General features: G+C 31.7%; 1 protein-coding gene across 1 annotated transcript in view; it reads right to left on the minus strand.

Moving 5' to 3' along the window:
- Positions 1-9,414, minus strand: part of RASAL2_4 (Ras GTPase-activating protein nGAP) — a 68,614-nt gene extending 59,200 nt beyond the window's left edge. The window contains exon 1 of the mRNA XM_051214648.1: positions 8,772-9,414. Within this exon, the coding sequence (XP_051067828.1) occupies positions 8,772-9,196 (425 nt within the window). The 5' untranslated portion in view covers positions 9,197-9,414. The remainder of the gene's footprint in view (positions 1-8,771) is intronic.
- Positions 9,415-19,894: the final 10,480 nt, after the last annotated feature.

A 19,894-nucleotide genomic window follows, 5' to 3' on the forward strand; every position in this document is an offset into this window, starting at 1 on the left:
TTTGCTACACAAATACAGCATTAGTCTGGTAAACGAACTATTTCGGATAAGAAAAATACTAGAAAATAACATATTCATGTGAAATATTACGACTAATACTCATCAATAAAACGTACTAAATTAAGATTATTTTCATACGCATAAAGTCTTTTTCAGAGAGCTTAAGAATGTATGGGAAGAAACTTGATTGACTGATTTTAACAATCAGGTTCCGATTATTGTAGAATCAAAATAGAAGTTAGCGATATAAAAGTTCGTATTCAAAAATATATTTAAAAAACTCATTTCTATGTAAGCACTAGTGATAGAGTCTGACTATTTACATCAAAATATAAGGTCTAAGATGGTGAAGATTTGCAGTACAGGTGGAGTTTTGTTTTTCAGAATAAGTTCTGTTCGAACCTGCTGTGTTTTAGCTCAACATTAACACTCACCAACAACCTAGCCACTACTTTAAATCGCACAGAACCTATACCATAGCTCTTGCTGTCAGGGAATAAATGTCAGAAAACGTATAATTTTAGGAGAATGTAAATAAAGATTCCCTCCAAAAGGATCCGGTTTTCATTGAGGTACTTAAACAGCTCCTTCTGAATAATCTTTTCCAAAATTTTAACAACCACACTAGTCAGGCTAACGGGGCGGTAATTCTCAGGTTTATGTTTCGTACCTGTTTTGAAGACAGGACTTACTATGGCGTTGTTCCAGTCTTTTGGTAAACGACCCCGCGTTACGGATAGATTAAAAAATATACTTAAAGGGTTCGCAACGAAGTTAGATAATTCCTTCAGTAGCCCAGGATGCAATTCATCGGGCCCCGTGGATTTACCTATGTCAAGCTTATTTAGTAGACCAAAGACATCGAGTTCTTTAATGGTCACGCTCTCCAGTGTATGTGTGAGGGGATTTGTATGCGCTGACGGGAAGGGTGCTAAAGTGGTTCGAGAACACTTGAGCCTTACCAAAGTCTTCCTCCACTAATGATTCGGCAGTACTGTCTCCTCATAGTGCAGGAGTATTTCCTCTTCTTTTTGTCCCTTGGTTTATATAGGAATACAAGCGTTTAGGACATTTTATGGATTCCTTAACAATTTTTTCTTCGTACAACTTTCTAGACTTACGGAGGGTCGAGGCACAGGTATTCCGAGCTTTTCGATACTGAGATTTTGTCTCATCGGTCCCCAGTAACCTAAATCTATCTCACATTTTTCTTCTCTTACGGAGAAGGATGCGAACCTCCCTTCTGAACCATGGTGGAGAGTTTCTCGGCCCCCTTGGTATAGTCCAATGGATGTAGGGTGCGGTAACTTTTAAGTATGAATTTCGAAATGCGTCCCGAGCCGTTTCAATTGAGGACTCTGGGTCTATTGTCCAGTCTACCAACGATGCTAAGTGCATGATCTCTGGTATGTTTGCTTTCCAGACGTTAGGTCTGGATTGGGTTGACGCGTGCTGGTGCATGACAGTTATATGGAAGTCAAACGTTAAAACTGCGTGATCACTTTTACCTAGGGGTGACATGTAATGGAGGTTCGCAACGTCATCCTCATAGTGAGTCAATATGAGATCTAGTAAGGATGATTCAGAGTCCGGGTCGTACCTAGTCGCTTCTTTCACATATTGCACTAGGGCACATGTGATAACCGCATCAACTAGTTCCTGCTCCAAGGAATTATCCGGCGATTCAGTTTGCAGATTTTCCCAGTCTACCATAGTTGCATTAAATTCCTCTTGGATTAGACATCGACCACTTTGTGACCAAGTATTGAGACTGCTTAGCAGGACCTCATTTACCTCACAGTTTGGACTGTGATAGATCAAACTAATCAACAGCTCTTGTCCCTTGAATTTCAAGCGGCGACTAACTAATTCACACGTCCCACTCTCATGGGATACACTGTCGATAATGGCGAATGGGGTAGAATTCCTAATGAATAGAGCTACTCCCCCTTCTTTACGCTTTTGTATTCTGTCGGCTCTTACTAACGTAAAACCCTCGAAATCAAGTTCCATACTATCTATAGCCTGTGTCAGCCACGTTTCTGTAACTGCGATTATGTCTGGCTTTGTAGAGTCAATCTGTACACAAAGTTCCGATCGCTTATTGAGTATTCTTCAGGTATTAGTGTAACAGATTCGAAGCCTATTTAAGTGGCTTCATGTTTTACCCAGGGTGGCTTCGGCATCGTTCTCCGTCGAAGCCTTACAACCCGGAAATTTACAAATTTTATGTCCTTTTCGCCAGCGTCTAACCTAAGTTATAGTTCTTTTTCGGCTTCCCGTCTTTTTACACGGTCTGCCAGAGGCAATTCCTAACGGATAAAAACTCCTGAATCCTTTAATTTATGTCCATTCTGTAAAATCAAGTCGCGTTCATTCGGAGATTTGAATACTACTTTAAGCAATCTGGATTGATTAGGCTTCAAGTTCGCTAGATTACCTAGTCTGTACACCTTTAGCAAGATGACTCCGGAGATATTTTGAGGTATGAGTTGGTTAAGTACCTGTTTTATCAGCACAATGTTATGCTCAAAACGAGTTTTTGCTTCAGAGCTTTCACTCTCCTTAATTCTATGAAAAATAACTGATCTGTCACTGTGATCAGCCTTTGATTTCTCGACTACTTTTACGAGGGCAGGATTCCCTTTTAAATCGCTATGTTGTTTCTTCCTTACAACCTGTACCCATTCGTCACCGTCGCTTGGAGAAGCAACCACATTCACATCAAACATATTGTGGGATTCCGGAGGGTTGTCGACGACTGGGGAGGTCAGGTTATGTTTCCCGCTGGAAATCGACCGAGCCTTGCGACTGCGGCTTCTAGGCGTTAAATGCTGGATACCATTTAGAAGACGGGGGAAAGAAGAAACTTCTTTTCTTGAGCTTTGAGTTAAGACAGACTTCTTTGAAGACTGTTTTTCCACCTTTAGTCGGTGTGAGTCAGTTGTTTTCGAACTCACCTGAGTTTGCTTCACACCAATTTGCGTGTCGACAGAGCGATTACTGTCCGATGTGTCCCGACCACGCTTGCCAAAACACTTTTTTGCAGCATTTACCGATGAGATGGCCTCGGTTAGCAAGCTGTTTGCATCCGAACAGCACTGTTGACAAAGCCATACGCAACTGTTTTTACTGAACCGTTTGAAAGCTGCAGGCGTTAAATTCGTTCAAACTTCGTGGTACCAGCCTTTGCACTCATTGCACTGTATGCCGCTTTCAACGAAATAACGACAGCCCGGACATTGGGAATCGCTTTTTTGCACTGTCCAGTCATTAAACAGGGTTTTTTTAAAAAAGAACTAGATGCAATAATACTAAGAGACAAAAATGATCTATGACCAAAAAAAGTGGAAAACTGTAGATTGTTAGAACCAAAAGTACTAACAGATACAATAGAAAACAAAGTATTCAAAAGTACCGACGACAAATTAATTTAGATGTAATTTTATTATTCATTTCAACTAGTTTTGTATATTCACAAATATTTGGATAAACATATATATTTGTGAATAGTTTACGACAAACAACATGAAACTTTCGAAAGATGAACTATCCCTTCTACCACTTTTTTATGTTTCTTCTTTACCGGTTAACAACAACAATAACAAAGTAAATAAATAATGGATGTACTACATACAAACAGGATATAGTTTAAATGACCCGAGGATTCATCTATAAATATATTCATATGTAGTCATATATATATATATATATATGGATGCATATGTGCCTACATGTTTCAATATATTATCCGTGTGCAGTTTTCACTTCAAGGTCAGTGAACAATTTGGTCATTGATCGACATTTAAGAATGAAAAAAATTGATCATGTGTTTAACAGTAATGAATCCAAAAGAATGGATGTTATTATATATATATATATATATATATATATATATATATATATATATATACAAGAGTGAAGACCGTATAACATGATCACAACAGGAATCCTTGAATGAAAACGAAACAAGTAATTGTTTGAAATTCTGTACAATGATTTCAAGAATTACTATAGATAATTTATATTATTTAGTAACTAAACATTAATGGATACACTCAATATCTTGATTGATACAATTTACTGTCAAAATTGAAATATATTTGAATAAGAAATTTTGACTGTTACAGAATTCAAACCGTCAATATATAGAAATAAACTACTTTAAGACATAAGCTATAAAAGATCAAGTGGATTAGAAATTAAATTAAGAAGACTAAAATATACAGATTTTAAAAATAATAAACCCAGAATTCTAGAAATTACTAGTTAGGACTTAAAATGTATCCCATCAAATATTTCATCTATGTGTAATCTACCTAGAATGAAAGTGATGTCATTCATTCAAATCCACGTCAAGATAACAGCTTCATGAAAAAAATTTTTACACTACTGTGGTCTAATTAGATTTTATGAATTTTAAAAAGCCTGTCGATTCCATCCTTAACAGCATTAAAAAATTTTTAAATATTTGTAAACAGTTAAGCATTAATGTTATTTATAAGACGTGAAAAAACATTTAATGCGCTCGTAAAGCTAGCTCAAGTTCTATGTCCTCCACTATTAACTCAATTAAGTAGACTTAGACTATTTGTAATAGCATGAACGAGTCTATCTACCAGGGCAAATAAAGCTATATATATATATATATATATATATATATATATATATATATATATATATACTGAAAAAAGCAGAAGACATGCGTAGTATGCAGAGTTTTGATCATGTGCCTTCGAAACACTACTCTATGTTTGAAATACACCGAAATACAAACGTTTTCAAAGCAGTATTGGACACAAATAAATTTTGTTTGCTCTAAACCTATCTGGAAAAATCCCACAATAGTGTGTAAAGAACCATCTAAACTATTTTCAAGAATTCATTTATATTGGTTGTATGAATCTTCCTATTGATGTTTTGAATGTCACTTGATCAGTCAAGCATTATAAGCAAAGATGACCTTAAGTTAGAACAGACATAGGTTATTATCAATAAATCGATCGATCAATGAATTGTGTGTATAATATTCAGCTAAAAATCAATATCTGAAAAACATATAGAAAATGGTTTTCTCAGTTAACAATGAACAAATCTGTAAGATAAACTATTTACAATAAGTTTCATTAGTGGTGTCGGTTAATTAATTATGGATGATATGAAAGTAACCTTTGTTAAATGCCAACTCGCTATTCAAACCAGTGAATATAAGGAACAACTGACGCCAATCGAATTTGACTTGAATAATATTAAGAAATAGTTTAGTGGTGATATGTTTGTAACTTTACTACTAATATTAATAAAAAAACAATCATATTGAAGTTTTGAATTACACAATCTACGTAGGAACAAAGCACAATAGTGAATGGAAATGTGATATAAAAATGTAGTGTCAAAGTTAACAGCAAGATATATTTATAGATTCACAGTCTAACTGATTAGTTAAAACATTAAACTTGAAACATCTGTTCAATATGAGAGACAACATAACAAAAGTCTGTTGAAGGAAATAAGTAATAGCTCCACCTCCAAGATTATCACCTCTATTATTACACGGTCTTCAATTTCTGATATTTGCTAATCATTAAATTCTCAAGTAAGTAAAATTAATTAGGTAATAAAATTAAAGAATAATTGGATATCTCAAGTTGACTAATTCAATGCTTCATTTGTTTTATTCACTTGACATTGCATATTGAGGTTTACATTCACTTGTAATTTAAAGCATCTGTCCTAATTATTCAACCTAACCGATTCTCGATTGGTTACTTCATCGAACAATGTAGCAGTATTATGTATCGTATGTATGTATCACATCACTAAGGTCTAAGGTTAAAAGCAAATTTTCAAACAAATAGAATAAAATGAAATAAAACTCTGTTCTTATAAATTAACTCTTGCTTGACAGTCTAGTGTATAAAAGTTGTAAAAGGAAGACATTCACTCCCCTGTAATTAGGTCTCATTTTCAACTATTCAGTTAAATGACTCTTACTTCCAAACTTACGGTAATTGTTAGCTAAGAAATGCAGATTCACATTGGTTGTGAACTCATGAAATCCTTAATCTATATGTTCATACAACACTTTAAATTATATCTACTGTTCAGTATTAATCTTTGTATAATATACTAAATATCTATATCTAAAATATATTTCAAATAGAAAGACAATGTTTAGTCCTTACAGTGAATTACTTAAACATTACATATGGTGGAAACGCCCCAGTCAAAGCGAGATTGACATAAGTTGGTTGATAATAAGGTGAACCAATGTTAATATCAGCATTAGTTAGTAAAATAAGGAATAAAAATGGATTTCGACACAATAACAGCTGTCTTATTCAATATCAGAAATACTAAAATATAAATCTAACTAAAGAAAATATACCAACCATAACTTAAAAATCCGAAAGTAATTCTATAAAAAATTGCACTGAAAAAGAGTCCATTAGGAAAGCTGATATCAGCGGTGAAAACTCTTCAACGAATTTAGGACATTCGAAATATAAACATAGTGCAATTTTTCGACTCCTTAAAACTGTATTTAAGGACTAAACTATTCAACTGAAGGATAGTTCGTTAGTCAATTTGCTAACTAGAACTCAGAACAGAAAATTCCTTATAAACATGTAAACAAATATTTAAGATACATGTTTACCTCTTCTTTTTCAGATGGACCATTAAAATATATATAACCATCTTTAAAGTCTCCGTAATTTCAACAGAATTCAAATCGATTATTATTTTTTATCTTAAATCCCAACACTTTCGTTACTAATCAGATGGAATATATTAAACTTATCTGATTGAGTAATATGATTTATAACAAGTAAAATAGAAACACTAAACAATTAAAGTTTTGCCTATTAGTTTCCATCTTCAAACAGATGGAACAATCTTTTGGTATAAAAGACAACTAAGTCAATAAATGTTAATAACATCTAGAGAAAATAATACCGTATAACAACTTCTTATCAATCATATTACCGATAAAATGAGTACAATTGAAGCTCAACTGTCTAGATAGATGGCTCATAAAACTGTGTAAGAAATTTCAAATACTAATATGATCTTCTAAATGAAGAAAGGTTGGTAGTATTCTTACTCTTATACAATAGGTATAGCTGACAATGTATTGAGTAAATATAATAAGTTAACAGTAAAAACTCTAGTTTCCCAATAGACAAAAACACTGTCAAAAAAAGTCAAGGCCTTAGATGAATGATAATAGTATACAACAAAGTACAAAAGTGACCCGGTTTGTTATTATGAGGATAAATACATTCAACTGAATAAAATCATAAGTATTATAATGATTAGAAACCTATACTATTTAAAACGATTACATGTTTACTTCATGAATATGTTGAGAAAATGATAAAGATCAACATCCTACTCCAGAATTAAAAAGTCTTTTGATAGCTTAATCAAATCAGTACAATAATGTAAAGTTCACCATGAATATGAGGATATTTACAGAATGTTTTTTAAACTCAGACAATGGAAATCCTATTGACGTAATTCTTTACTTGGCTAACATTATCAGTAAAGAGTTAGGTCCAAGTTGAAATTACATATATTTCGTGCTGTCAAGAAGACCAGTTGATTATAAATGTCAATGTAGAATCTATCTGATTTGCAAATGTCCCATTATCTACACACCTATTTCTTTCATCAAACAACAGAACCAAAGTGTTTTTGTAACGAAAGCTGACAACTAACAATAAAAATCAAAAATACACTTCACCATTTTTTAATTTGACATGATGATTTCCTACTTATTAAGAAAATTAAGCTAGATAAAGCCTTAATATGTCATGCTGTTGTATAACGAATTAAAGATAGAAAATATGACACATGTTTCACAATACAGTGACACATATATGGATAAAGCCGTACATTTAACGTTTTTGATACTGGATTTAAAGCTTCATTTGCAGAAAGCATATTACTTAACTAATGTTATCCCATGCATATATATATATATATATATATATATATATATAGGCTGTTTTAGATCTTCCCATTGATCTTTAGGAATGCAATTGATCAGAACAAGAGTGTAGAAGATTCTGCTAGAAATTACTCTTCGTAAAAGAAACTTTTATTTTAAAACGTCTGGGTTTAGTGTTATCATTATGGATCTCTTGATGAAGAATTTAATTAAAAATAGGGAAATTTCAAATGTCTAGGTGATATTACGTAAAGATTGTCTTTTTTATGATAATCAACCCATAATAAAAAAAAACTAGCAATAATGTTTACGATCATTATTTTCTACTTTATTTTATCAATCTGATTATTCTATCTAATCCATTTGACTATGACGAATGAAATGATATTCATCATTTAAGTTAACAACTTGACCGATAATCACGTAGGTGTTTATCCTATGATTATGAGCTAACAACAGATTTTATCAAGGCAACTAAAAAAATATAACATAGTCTCTTACTCTAAAAATGTTGCCAAGTTACGTGTCATGTGACAAATAGTATACAAATTGGATATTGAATCAAACGTTTTAAAGTGACTAAATATTGTTTTACGCTATTTTAAGTGTCGATCAACTCATTTTAGGAGTCGAATTCGATCATTCCTTTTCTTGAACAAAACAACTGAATAAGTTCATAAAAATATAATAAGCGAAACACTATAACACCAAACGTGGATACTGTAAAATAACCCTATTAAACTAAGTTAATCAATTCAAAATAGTTTTAAATGATCGAAATCAGGATTTTCTAAATAATATTTAAAAAATTTCTTACTTTAATGAACCAACCCATAAATCATTATAGTGTTTCCGTGATACCTCCGTGAGTGTAATCGAAGATGATGTCTTCTGAAAATAACTAACAGCTTTTCTTTTTCCCCAAAAAACTGGAAAAAAGTCAATTAATTGTCTAGTATATGAACGAGAATTAGCTGACGGTAAAGACCGACTTCCATATTCAAGTTCATTTAATACACGACAACTATCATACGATGACATAGTGATAAGAGAAGAATAAACTACTCCACAAGTATTTTTATCACATTTATCCTTGTAAGGTTCCATATCGAAAATATCATTAGTGCTGAGGCTCATAGGATTTTGTTTCGGTTTTGAATTTGATTCCAGTGTAAATGCTTGTTTAAATAAAAAATCGGTAGATTTCATGTCATTCAACTGATCATTTATTACAGTGGTCATCTCCAGGTTATGAATAGAAATTCCTTAATACATATAAGAAATGCTTCGATACATGTATAAGAGTAAATTCATCGTCACTGTAATGGTAAACACGTGCCTTGTCCATATGACATTTCACATAAATTGTCGGATTAAATCAGCCTGATTATTAACCAACTTAAAAAATTTAACCAATCATATAATGACAGTTCAGTCAACCAAATAACTTTAGTTTCTACATACAAATATTATTGGTTGAGATAATCTGTGTAGTAAAGGTGTGTGGGAAATGTTGATGTTTACACAATTGAATACATTTTTGCATTTAGTTGACTATTTAAGTCGGATAATTTAACTGAATGATTTTTAACTACATATCCACATATGACAGCAATTAGCTGGAAGTTATTTACACAATTATTAGTTAACAAACATGCCAAAAATATAACATTTTTCTTTTTACAAAACTAAAGTTTACCTTTTTATCCATCTAGCACGTGATTCCCAACTCTCTGTAGCAAATATATGAGTGAATAAAGTTTTATCTTCTAAGCATACATTTTTTTCTATAGAAGGCATTTGTACAAGTGGTCCAGTAAAAACAAAACAAAATGGACGACCACCAGTTAAACTTTGGTGTATTGTGCTAACATTGATTTTACCAGGTTGAGCAAGAGAATATACAAGTGTTGAACTAAGATCACATTTACTGTTATTATACTTAAAGTCACTATATTGTAATGATGAAGTACTCGGAAACAGAGAATTTCTTGTAATTAAACAGTTCTGAAGTGAAATATCCCTATTGGGATTGTAATAGCTGAAAAGGGATAAAAACATTTCGTAAAATTCAATGCTCAAAAACAAAATGAAGAATAAAATAATGTATTATAAGATGGCTATTATTTTCATACATTTTCCTGAATCGATAAATGCATTAAATAACCACTAGTGGGTTAAAATAACCTATAATACGTTTAATTAAAGATTTTTGTTACTGAATAGGTAATCCTATGTACTTGAACACAATCTTTCTCCCAAAACATAATCCATAAATCATCAGCCAGTCATGATAGACATAGATCATGGGACAAATGTATCTGGATGCAAGTTCCTATAATATATTAGCACAACCAGATAAATCTAACAACACAAATGACAAACAAGTGGAAATAATGTAGTAGCAACGATTATGAGAAAGGCCAAACATTGAGAACATGGTACGAAATAACAAGATGAATGATTTGTATGAAGGAATAGCGAGAGTCGAGATTTGGAGTAAAATAAAACGTCAATACATCTGCTTCACTTTGACTAATTCTTGGCTACATCACTCAGTGATCTGCATTGACAGATCGTGACGGTTGTGTGTCCACTAACTTGATGGTCTGGAACTACCTACTGTGCAAAGATCATCAATCAGTGACTTCATAGATTGATGACAGGTTTTGCATTGACATTACCGAGCCTACCCTGCCTAGGTAAGCAATGGTTAGGCATACATAACACATACCCAATCACACCACTCAATGAAGATTCAAAGCTTGATCGACCAATTTTCTATCTTTTCGCAATTTCCCTATGCCGAAACTCAGAACTGCTAGCTCATATCAAAACTCGCTAGGCATTACTAGGAATATCTCTCTATTTTTGTCTAGTTGTCATACATAAAATGTTAAGACGACAAGACTAATCATAAAGAAATTTAATTCACTTCAGAAGTTATCAGTTTGGCTACAATTATTATTAACCGTACAGAATTAAATTTATTACTTCCAAATACTATCATGCCTCATAGAGATTGAAACAGTTATCTGGTCAGTTCAGATAGATAAAAGGAATCTAAAAAACTCTTTAATGATCAAGAGTATAGACAGTATCAATAATCCACTTGATGCTGTTTACTTATATCTTCCGATTATTGTTTAGGATTACAATTGGCAGATGTGCATCCTGCGCAGGCTGCCTCGATATTGCCTTAGATCACAAGCTTTATAAGCAAAGATGGATAGTGGATAGCAGTGGAATCTGGAACGTGCGTTTAGTCCTATTTGGGATTCGTCGGTTGGATATACCTTCATCTCAGAATTTATGTTCACTATGGGACTCGAACCCAGTACCTTTCGCTTCAAACGCCACCCCACTGCACAAGCAGGTGGTTATCTGGACTCAGTACCTAAGTGAATAATGTTGTGACTTTGAGCCCGGCTAGTTTTCACGTGATTTATTCGTCAACCGAAATACGACTTATTCAATGTTAGTATCGTGATAACCCAATAACGTTCGATTGGTACAAACAGCCTAGCGTCCTTATTGGCCCTTTGTTCGCCTAGCCCGTCCAGTTGAATCAAGAACATCAATAACAGCTTCCACTAAGCGAATCGTTTATCTCAAACATACTTGGTTTGTATACTAGCCAAACAGACCGCATCACACCATAAAATAGGAAATAACATTGATACAAGAACAAGCCAAAAAGAGACTGTGAACGTGGAAGATGGTAGTTAATAGACTGAACATAATTTAGGAACAGTAAGTCGTATAATAATAATTTGTAAGTTAAAATGAAGCTTATAATAACATGAATATAAATGTAGACAATCTAGTTACTGAATAGTTATACTGTTCAGTTCCTATTATTGGTCGTGAATTCAAACCATCTGTATCCATAAGAATGAATTTATATGTTGTTGTATTTTTCGATTTACATACACAATAACTTGTATAAGACGTTATTAGATTCACTAGTCATGTAAAACCTGTTCAAACTTTACAACAATATTGTTTTGTTTTACCTGAGTTATCCATTTACAATTGGTGTTATGCGATTGTGTGAGAACTAGCTGTAAATAATGTTATGGTTTTTGAAATTTTGTCCCTATACTCTATATTTACCTGAAAAGCATATGATTTTTGTAAAATTGTTCAGTAACGTTGAATATCACTCTCGTGAATATCATAATCCGAAACGTAAAGTTACCGTTTGTCTCTCGGAATATATATATATATATATATATATATATATATATATATATAGTCCATTAATAGTTCTCAGAAATTACTCGTAATTTGATCTTTACTAGGATATAACAAATAACGTGATGGTTTTTGAAGCGAACGGTACTGGGTTCGAGGCTAGTAGTGAACACGAACTGTGAGATGCAGGTTTCTCCAGCCAACGAGTCTTAAATAGGACGAAACGCGCGTCCTGGATTTTACTGCTCGCCACTACTCATCGTTGGTTATAAAATATCAATAATCATTGAACTGTATAACCTTTTTTAAAAATTTCAATCAATAACATTTTGAGTAGTATTATTTGACTAGCATTATTGTATTTAACTTGTTTATTCATTGATAAGCAATATTCTACATTCATAATACATAAAGAAATATCTATTTACAGCATTCGAGAATACAACAGCACTACATCAAGTAAAATTTCAATTTGATATAACTCATATAAATTAGAACATCGCATTAATTGAACTAAACTACTTACGTTTTATTATCTTCCGTTTGTATGGATGTATTATTAGGATTTTTATTATCATTACTAAACGGTAAATAAATATTATCTGATGAAATATGAGATACTTGTTGAAATTGTGATTCCATCATGAATATTGAATTTTGTTTAACTTTATTCTTAGAATGTTCAACATTTCCATTTGAGTTCACTGATGATGAAGATGACAATAATGAATTAGTTGAAATGAATGTTGATTTAGGATTATTATTATTATTATTATTATTATTTGATTTAATTTGTTGATAACTTAAACTTCGTTTAAATGTATCAAAATGATTCGATATATAATTATTATTTCTGTTAAGATTTTGAGGTGAATAGTGAATAAATGATTTTAGACTTCGTCGTCTCTTAATTTTTCGCTGTCTTCTGTGTATAATTCTTAGATGATTCATATCATTTTGATTAATATTGTCACTTGACATATTTTTCCCATTTAATAAATGAATACATTTAACTGAAATTGATGGAGATGATGAGAATGTTTGTACTTTCGGTATTTCAGTATATGAATCCATAAAATTACCGTTTATTGGATCTTCTCTAATAAAACTGAAATACATGAAATATTTTTTTTAAAAAAAACTCAGGAAATTAGCTATTTTATGTTTTACGCTACTTATTTTTAGATATAAGTAGCATGATGTGTAGATTGTATTTAAAATTTATACTATCCTGTACATCAAATGCTTCTGCGAACAATAAAGATGAGTTACATATGACTATCTATATAACCTAAATTACCAATGCCATCTTAAGGTTTTGTACTAATAAATCGAATTACTGGTTAAATATGTGGATCACCTAGCTAAAAGACTAATAGTCACATATATTCTCATATATTCGCATAAATACTCACACAAGAAGCATTTATTTATTTAGTCATGGAGTTAGGATCTAAATCATTAATGAGAGAATATCATAATATTATTAATGATTTTTATCCTTTTAATAAACCTGATAAAATTATTCAGTCTATCATTTCAATTTGCTTTCTTCACTTTTGGCAATCGCGTTTCAACCAGAGAGAGTATTTACTTTTACATTCCATCTGTTGATGAATAGAGAATGTAAAATCCTTTAAATATAATAAATAAGGAAGAAATTAACTACCCTATTGATTTAAGGTTATTTTCATTTAATTTAATTTTAATGCATATTCGCTACATGAAATAATTCCGTACGGATTCTGTTCACTGGATTACATTACTTTTTCGATTATATTGATTAAGTCATCATGATCATGCACTCAAGTGATAATTGGAAAATTCTGTGAATTATGAATAATTATGAATTTAATTCGTATATAACCAAGTTAACCTGAATGTAAATCAAATATTTTTCGGTTGTCTACCAAATATATCTTCCATAAAAGATCGTTATATGAGGTACTCGAAGTTGAGAAGAAACATGTTGTATTCTGGTATCAAGGTTTCGTGAGAATTGTTGCCATATAGTAAACATAATAATATCCCAACACGTGTTTGGAATCTATCAGATTTACATTTATTTCTCACTTCAGCTAAAAGTGATATCGAATTATTAATTTAGATTTTAAAAAAATTTGTTGATTATAAACTTATTCTATTTATTATATAAGAGATATGATTGACATTTAAAATTATACTTCATATAGATAGAACCAAATTCAATCCCGTAAACAATGATAATATTTATACATGAAAGTGTTAATGAAACCTGAACAAGATAATAAAAGAAATAATAAAACTAATTACAAACAACCGACATTTCTATCTGTAATCAGTCATGTATGTAAGATGGGAAAATAACTTTTTTAAAACAAAAAATAAAGAATGGGCGGACAGTTTGATAGAGGTTGCATGAATCTAGATATCATGTCATGTGGATAATATACGTTATTTATTAGTGAGACTGACATCTACTTGCATAATTACCATAAGTAAATTTATTAAAGAGGACAATGTAATTTAGCCAAGATTTTCAACAATTCATTATACTTGCAATTAACTTGTCTTGCCAGGAAGAGCAATATTTAATCGAGATTTCCACCTACTAATTCTACTTTTGAATTTCAAAAGTGGAAATAATTGTTCGTAAATTTATCTTAAAAAGTAGAGGTTTTAAGTGCAAATATTTTCGGTTTATGAGACTTATTTGCTTCCAATGAAGAATAGAATTCATTCATGTTTAATATTTTTGTTTGAACTATTGTCATCTTGAATGCTTTTTAATCAAGTCTGAAGATTATGGTTAGCTGCTTCAATTTAAAAAAAGATAGGATAGTAAGCAAATTAAATTTCAGTCCAAATATTGAAAAGTCTTAGGAAGTTTTTAAAAGTCGTTATGGAGTACTAAAATCTAGCGACTATATTGATTAGCAGATTCCTTCAAAACTGTTAGTGTCTCTTGTTTAGATATGAGAGTTGTTGTGAAGTGTCATGTCACCTCGAAATATATATGAACTGTTTTACTCCTATTATGTATATTTATGAGTGAACTCGCACTCCATATATATCTTAGGTACTACGATATATTCACCTCTGACTCAAAGAACTATAAAACAATAAAATAAAAAATATTCTAACTGGTAAAACAATAAAATAACCTCATTGATCTTGCCATTATTATTTCTTAAAATGCACGACTAAACGGAAATTTTGTGTGGGGTAATTTTAAAATTTTTTAGTGCTCCCAGAAACACCATCAGGATGAATTGATTGAAAAGTATTGCTCATTCATCAATTATTAAATTTTAATTATAATACATTATAGAAAAAGAACACCGAGAAATCCATATACAGTCTCAAGTATTTTCATGACTGAATCGTGGCTATTAGATACAGATTATGACTAGTGGGAAAAGAGTTTACGATGTTTACTGTTCATAGAAATTCAATTCCACTTAAACTAATATTACGACTAAATGATCCAGTTGAATAATTAATATACTAAAAAGTAGGACGGTCAGTAATCTTCTATATCGATTATATCCAAAAACAATGTTTCATTGCACTTAGATGTATGTTTCTATTATCGAATAATTATTCAGTTAGGGTATAAAATAGTCACTAGGTGGAATATATTAAAGATAAGCTCCACAACACTTTCTCATTTTTTCTAGATATAAAAAACATAACTGATTGAAATTATTAAGTTTCGATTTAGTTCATTATCTTTATTGAAAGGAAACCAAACCACCTATTTAATGGTATTTATCTCTATATGATTGGTTAGCCAAATATCCTCATTAGACTAAAACACAATTGTATCTTATTACTCTCATATTTTTACAATAGTATTTAATTTTGGCCTCCAAAGTCCGAGCAAGTATATGCAACCTTTAAACAGCAGATTAATTTTACAATGGTCAGTAATTTCAACAATTAAATAGCTTTTACTGCCGTACAAATTTCAACCCAGTGTTGCAAGCTCTCATTCTGTCCTACTTCTTCAACCATAATATGACTAGTAGTGTCTGAGAGTGTGTACGTTTATAACCTGGATAGTTCACATTTCTAAACTCGATCCCGAAATCACTTACTTTGTCCTTTTAAGATGGTGCTGTGTAAGTCCTATGTAACATATGTGTAACATCATCTTCTATCTTCAAAGATCACGTCTAACAGCTTTAAATTAAAATATTGCACAGTAAACTATTCATGAAATATTTCATCTTCGTCATGGATTTTTTAGATTGAAAAAACGTTGATACTATGCACTCCAGAAAATTTCTGGCCTTAACTTTATGGCCTCAATATCTCATAATGAACAAGTTGAGATTTAATAACGCTGATCATATTTAAAGTATGTGTTTGATATAAATGCATATGAAGATGGGGAATTGACAAAAGCTCAAATACAGAGAGGAAAAAGTGTAATATTAGATGGATTTAAAGTGTTAACAATCATAATAAGTCAAATATACAACAAATGTTCGGTGCATTTTCATTCTCAAAGACTTTTGGAAACTGTTTCCCAGATGAACAGTTTAACTAATAGTGAATTCAAAAACTAGTGGATAACATCAGATACTGAACTACAATTGTATAATTTACGAAAAACAAGTTAAAAAACTCAGTAAATCCAGTTACTATTTGGATCTATGTAATTGATGCTGAGATTACTATGCATCCTTGGTCGCAGTGGTGAAATCCAGTCACCTCCCACGTTCTAGAGTATAAAGTGGAAAGTTTAAGACACAAAACTGAGACGTGGGGAATGGCGACTCAAAACAAAAGGCGGAAACAAATAATTTGATATTACATAATTTTTATTTGTTTGTAGTTAATTTACTTAAGTATTATATATATTAGGAAACGAATCTGTTTTACCTACTTACACTATTAAAGTAGTATAACTCACGTGTTAAAAGTTCGGTTTGAAGAGAGCATTGAGGGATCGACGTGAGTTTGTGTGTGTTCGGTTTGACGAGAGAAATGATTTTTCATACGAAGCAGAAACTGTGGACAAAAAGTATAAAAATAAGACGGAATATTAATAAATCACAATCATGTCTAGTAATTTTGACCAAGATTTCACTGGTTCGCATTATAATTGATTTATTTTCCAAATTACATATCGTGGCTATACCATTAACAGCTGCTTAAAGTTAAGAACATTTGCCTAGTAATCATCACATTGAAAATTCCGGCGCGAAAAATAAAATGCAATATAATATGCTCTAGTACCTCATCCGAAAGAATGAAGAACGTCTTGTGAAATTTTTAAGCTCTGATCAGTCGACATACCACATTCTCGAAGTATCATTTTAAAGTGCTTCGTTTAAAGTAATAATTTTATTCAATACTGGGCACCTTTAAAGTATAGTAAGCTTTTCACAGACTTATGGAGCGTATAGATATATTGTGATTTTTTCTCTCCGCATAAAAATTCACATAGAATATCGTTTATATGAAAAATTGCCTCATTTACAACTCGGAGATTTTAATCTTTGCTGTCTCATTTTTATTTGTTTTATTGATCCCTTGTATGCAGAATGTTTTTTAGTATCAACAATGATAACAAAACTCATCGTTATAAAAAATTCAAAATATAGGTATGATGTTGAACATTGATTTGTTTGGGAAAATACAACAGCATATTTTCAAAGCATTGATAAGGATGGCATTGTTGATAAGACATTGAAAATGCCTTATTTTTCCACTAATGGGATTAAATTAGAAGCAAGATAAAGGAGACCTTGTAATGATAATACTCAGTAATGTTAAGGTAGAAAATCGTATGGTGTCTGGATACGCATTTTTCGCTAATTAACAACGTCATTATATAAACCGAATATATGATACACCGTTACAGAGAAATAACAAGATTATTTTGCCTAACGATTTTAATTTCCCATTCTGTAATTAGTAAAAACAACCGGTAGCTTTCTTTAAAAGTTACTGATAACGGAAAGCTCTAATCCGACAGCAAGCACCAATTGAGTTATTCAGTTTAGTGTCTTAAACCAAACTAAACTATTCAAACATTCGGCAACAGACTAAATTAAAGTAAGCTCATAAATCATCTACATCCATGAAAAATCATCGAATGCATTGTAAAAGGATGCTCAATTATTTACTAAGTGGCCAGTCTAGCAACTCAAGTAGTTCTATTTAAGCTATTGATTCGGCATAGGGAATATGATTTCAATTTATCCTAATTATTACATACTACATAGCAGGTTTGTGATTTTTTCCATGAATAATTTCTTCTTGTTTAGTTGCTTGTGAATAAGAGATTATTTTTAATAGTGTTTTCATCATACACTAATAACAAATGAAGCTCTGGACAGCTGTTTTTTTTATACCTCAGGACTTGTCAGCATTGATCATCAATTGCCTTACTTGTGAATGAACATCTGAATTACAAAATTTTTATTCACATTCTGAAACTTTTCAGGCCAATTTATACTACTAATATTTTGGACTTTTTTTACTTCTTCATTTTACGACATCCCTAATGTCTTACCGTGTCTTCTAAAATGAATCGAATCATTAAGAAATACACAAGAGATGATCTATCACAATGCTTTCGAAACTGACATTTTACTGTTTAACTAGATGCGTGATAATTTTAACTTTTATATAGAATAAAAGATCTCAAGTATTATTTCATTTCATAGATTATCTGCTATTAACTGAACCGGTTCCTGTTATGAAGTATTTTGTCGATGTATGATCTCATGATTTTACTGAATGGACGAAATCTAGATTTACAAGTGATAATCATTGACTTTATCACGATAACATCTAGATCATTTCAGATTATGTTATAACAGTTAAAAAACAGTTTTCTGGAAAATTTACCAAGTGAATTATTACATAAAGCTCGTTTCAAAAACTTTTTAAAGTTTAATTGTAGAATCTCATTTACTACGAAGTTTTGTGAATTTGATGCTACATCTTTAGTACTAAGGTTCCAAATGACAGCTGAAATTTCATCTACTTACTTACGCCTGTAACTTCTAATGGAGCATAGGCCGCCGACCAACATTCTTCAACCCACTCTGTCCTGGGCCTTCCTCCCAAGTTCTATTCAGTTTCTGTTTATTTTTCTCATTTCTGTCTCCATTCCTTGGCGTAATGTGTTCTTTGGTCTTCCTCTTCTCCTATCGCCTTGAGGATTCCATGTGAGGGCTTGTCTTGTGACGCAGTTGGGTGCTTTCCTCAATGTGTGTCCTATCCACTTTCAACGCTTCTTCCTGATTTCTTCCTCCGCTGGGATCCGGTTTGTTCTCTCCCATAGTAGGTTGTTGTTATTGGTGTCCGGCCGACGGATCTGAAGTATTTTGTGTAGACAACTGTTAATAAACACCTGTATCTTCTGGATGATGGCTTTCGTAGTTCTTCAAGTTTCTGCCCCATACACTAGAACTGTCTTGATATTTGTATTGAAAATCCTGACCTTGGTGTTGGTTGACAGTTGTTTTGAGTTTCAGATGTTCCTCAGTTGTAAATATGCTGCTCTTGCTTTGCCGATCCGCACCTATATATATACTTTTTAGATTTGCTTATTTGATTTTGTAGTTTTAGACAGAAAATACTGAATTGCTTATGTGATCTTTGTATACTTTCCAGTTATCACTTGATAAGTCTCTTTATAGTTCAGTTTCAGAACCGATGTTTTGCGATTATATAATAAGAAATTTTTATAAAATTTACTGTTGAGATACTGTGTATCTAGATGGCCTAATACTTCATCTT

This window comes from Schistosoma haematobium, chromosome 2, assembly GCF_000699445.3.
Source record: "Schistosoma haematobium chromosome 2, whole genome shotgun sequence".
NCBI classification, from domain to species: domain Eukaryota; kingdom Metazoa; phylum Platyhelminthes; class Trematoda; order Strigeidida; family Schistosomatidae; genus Schistosoma; species Schistosoma haematobium.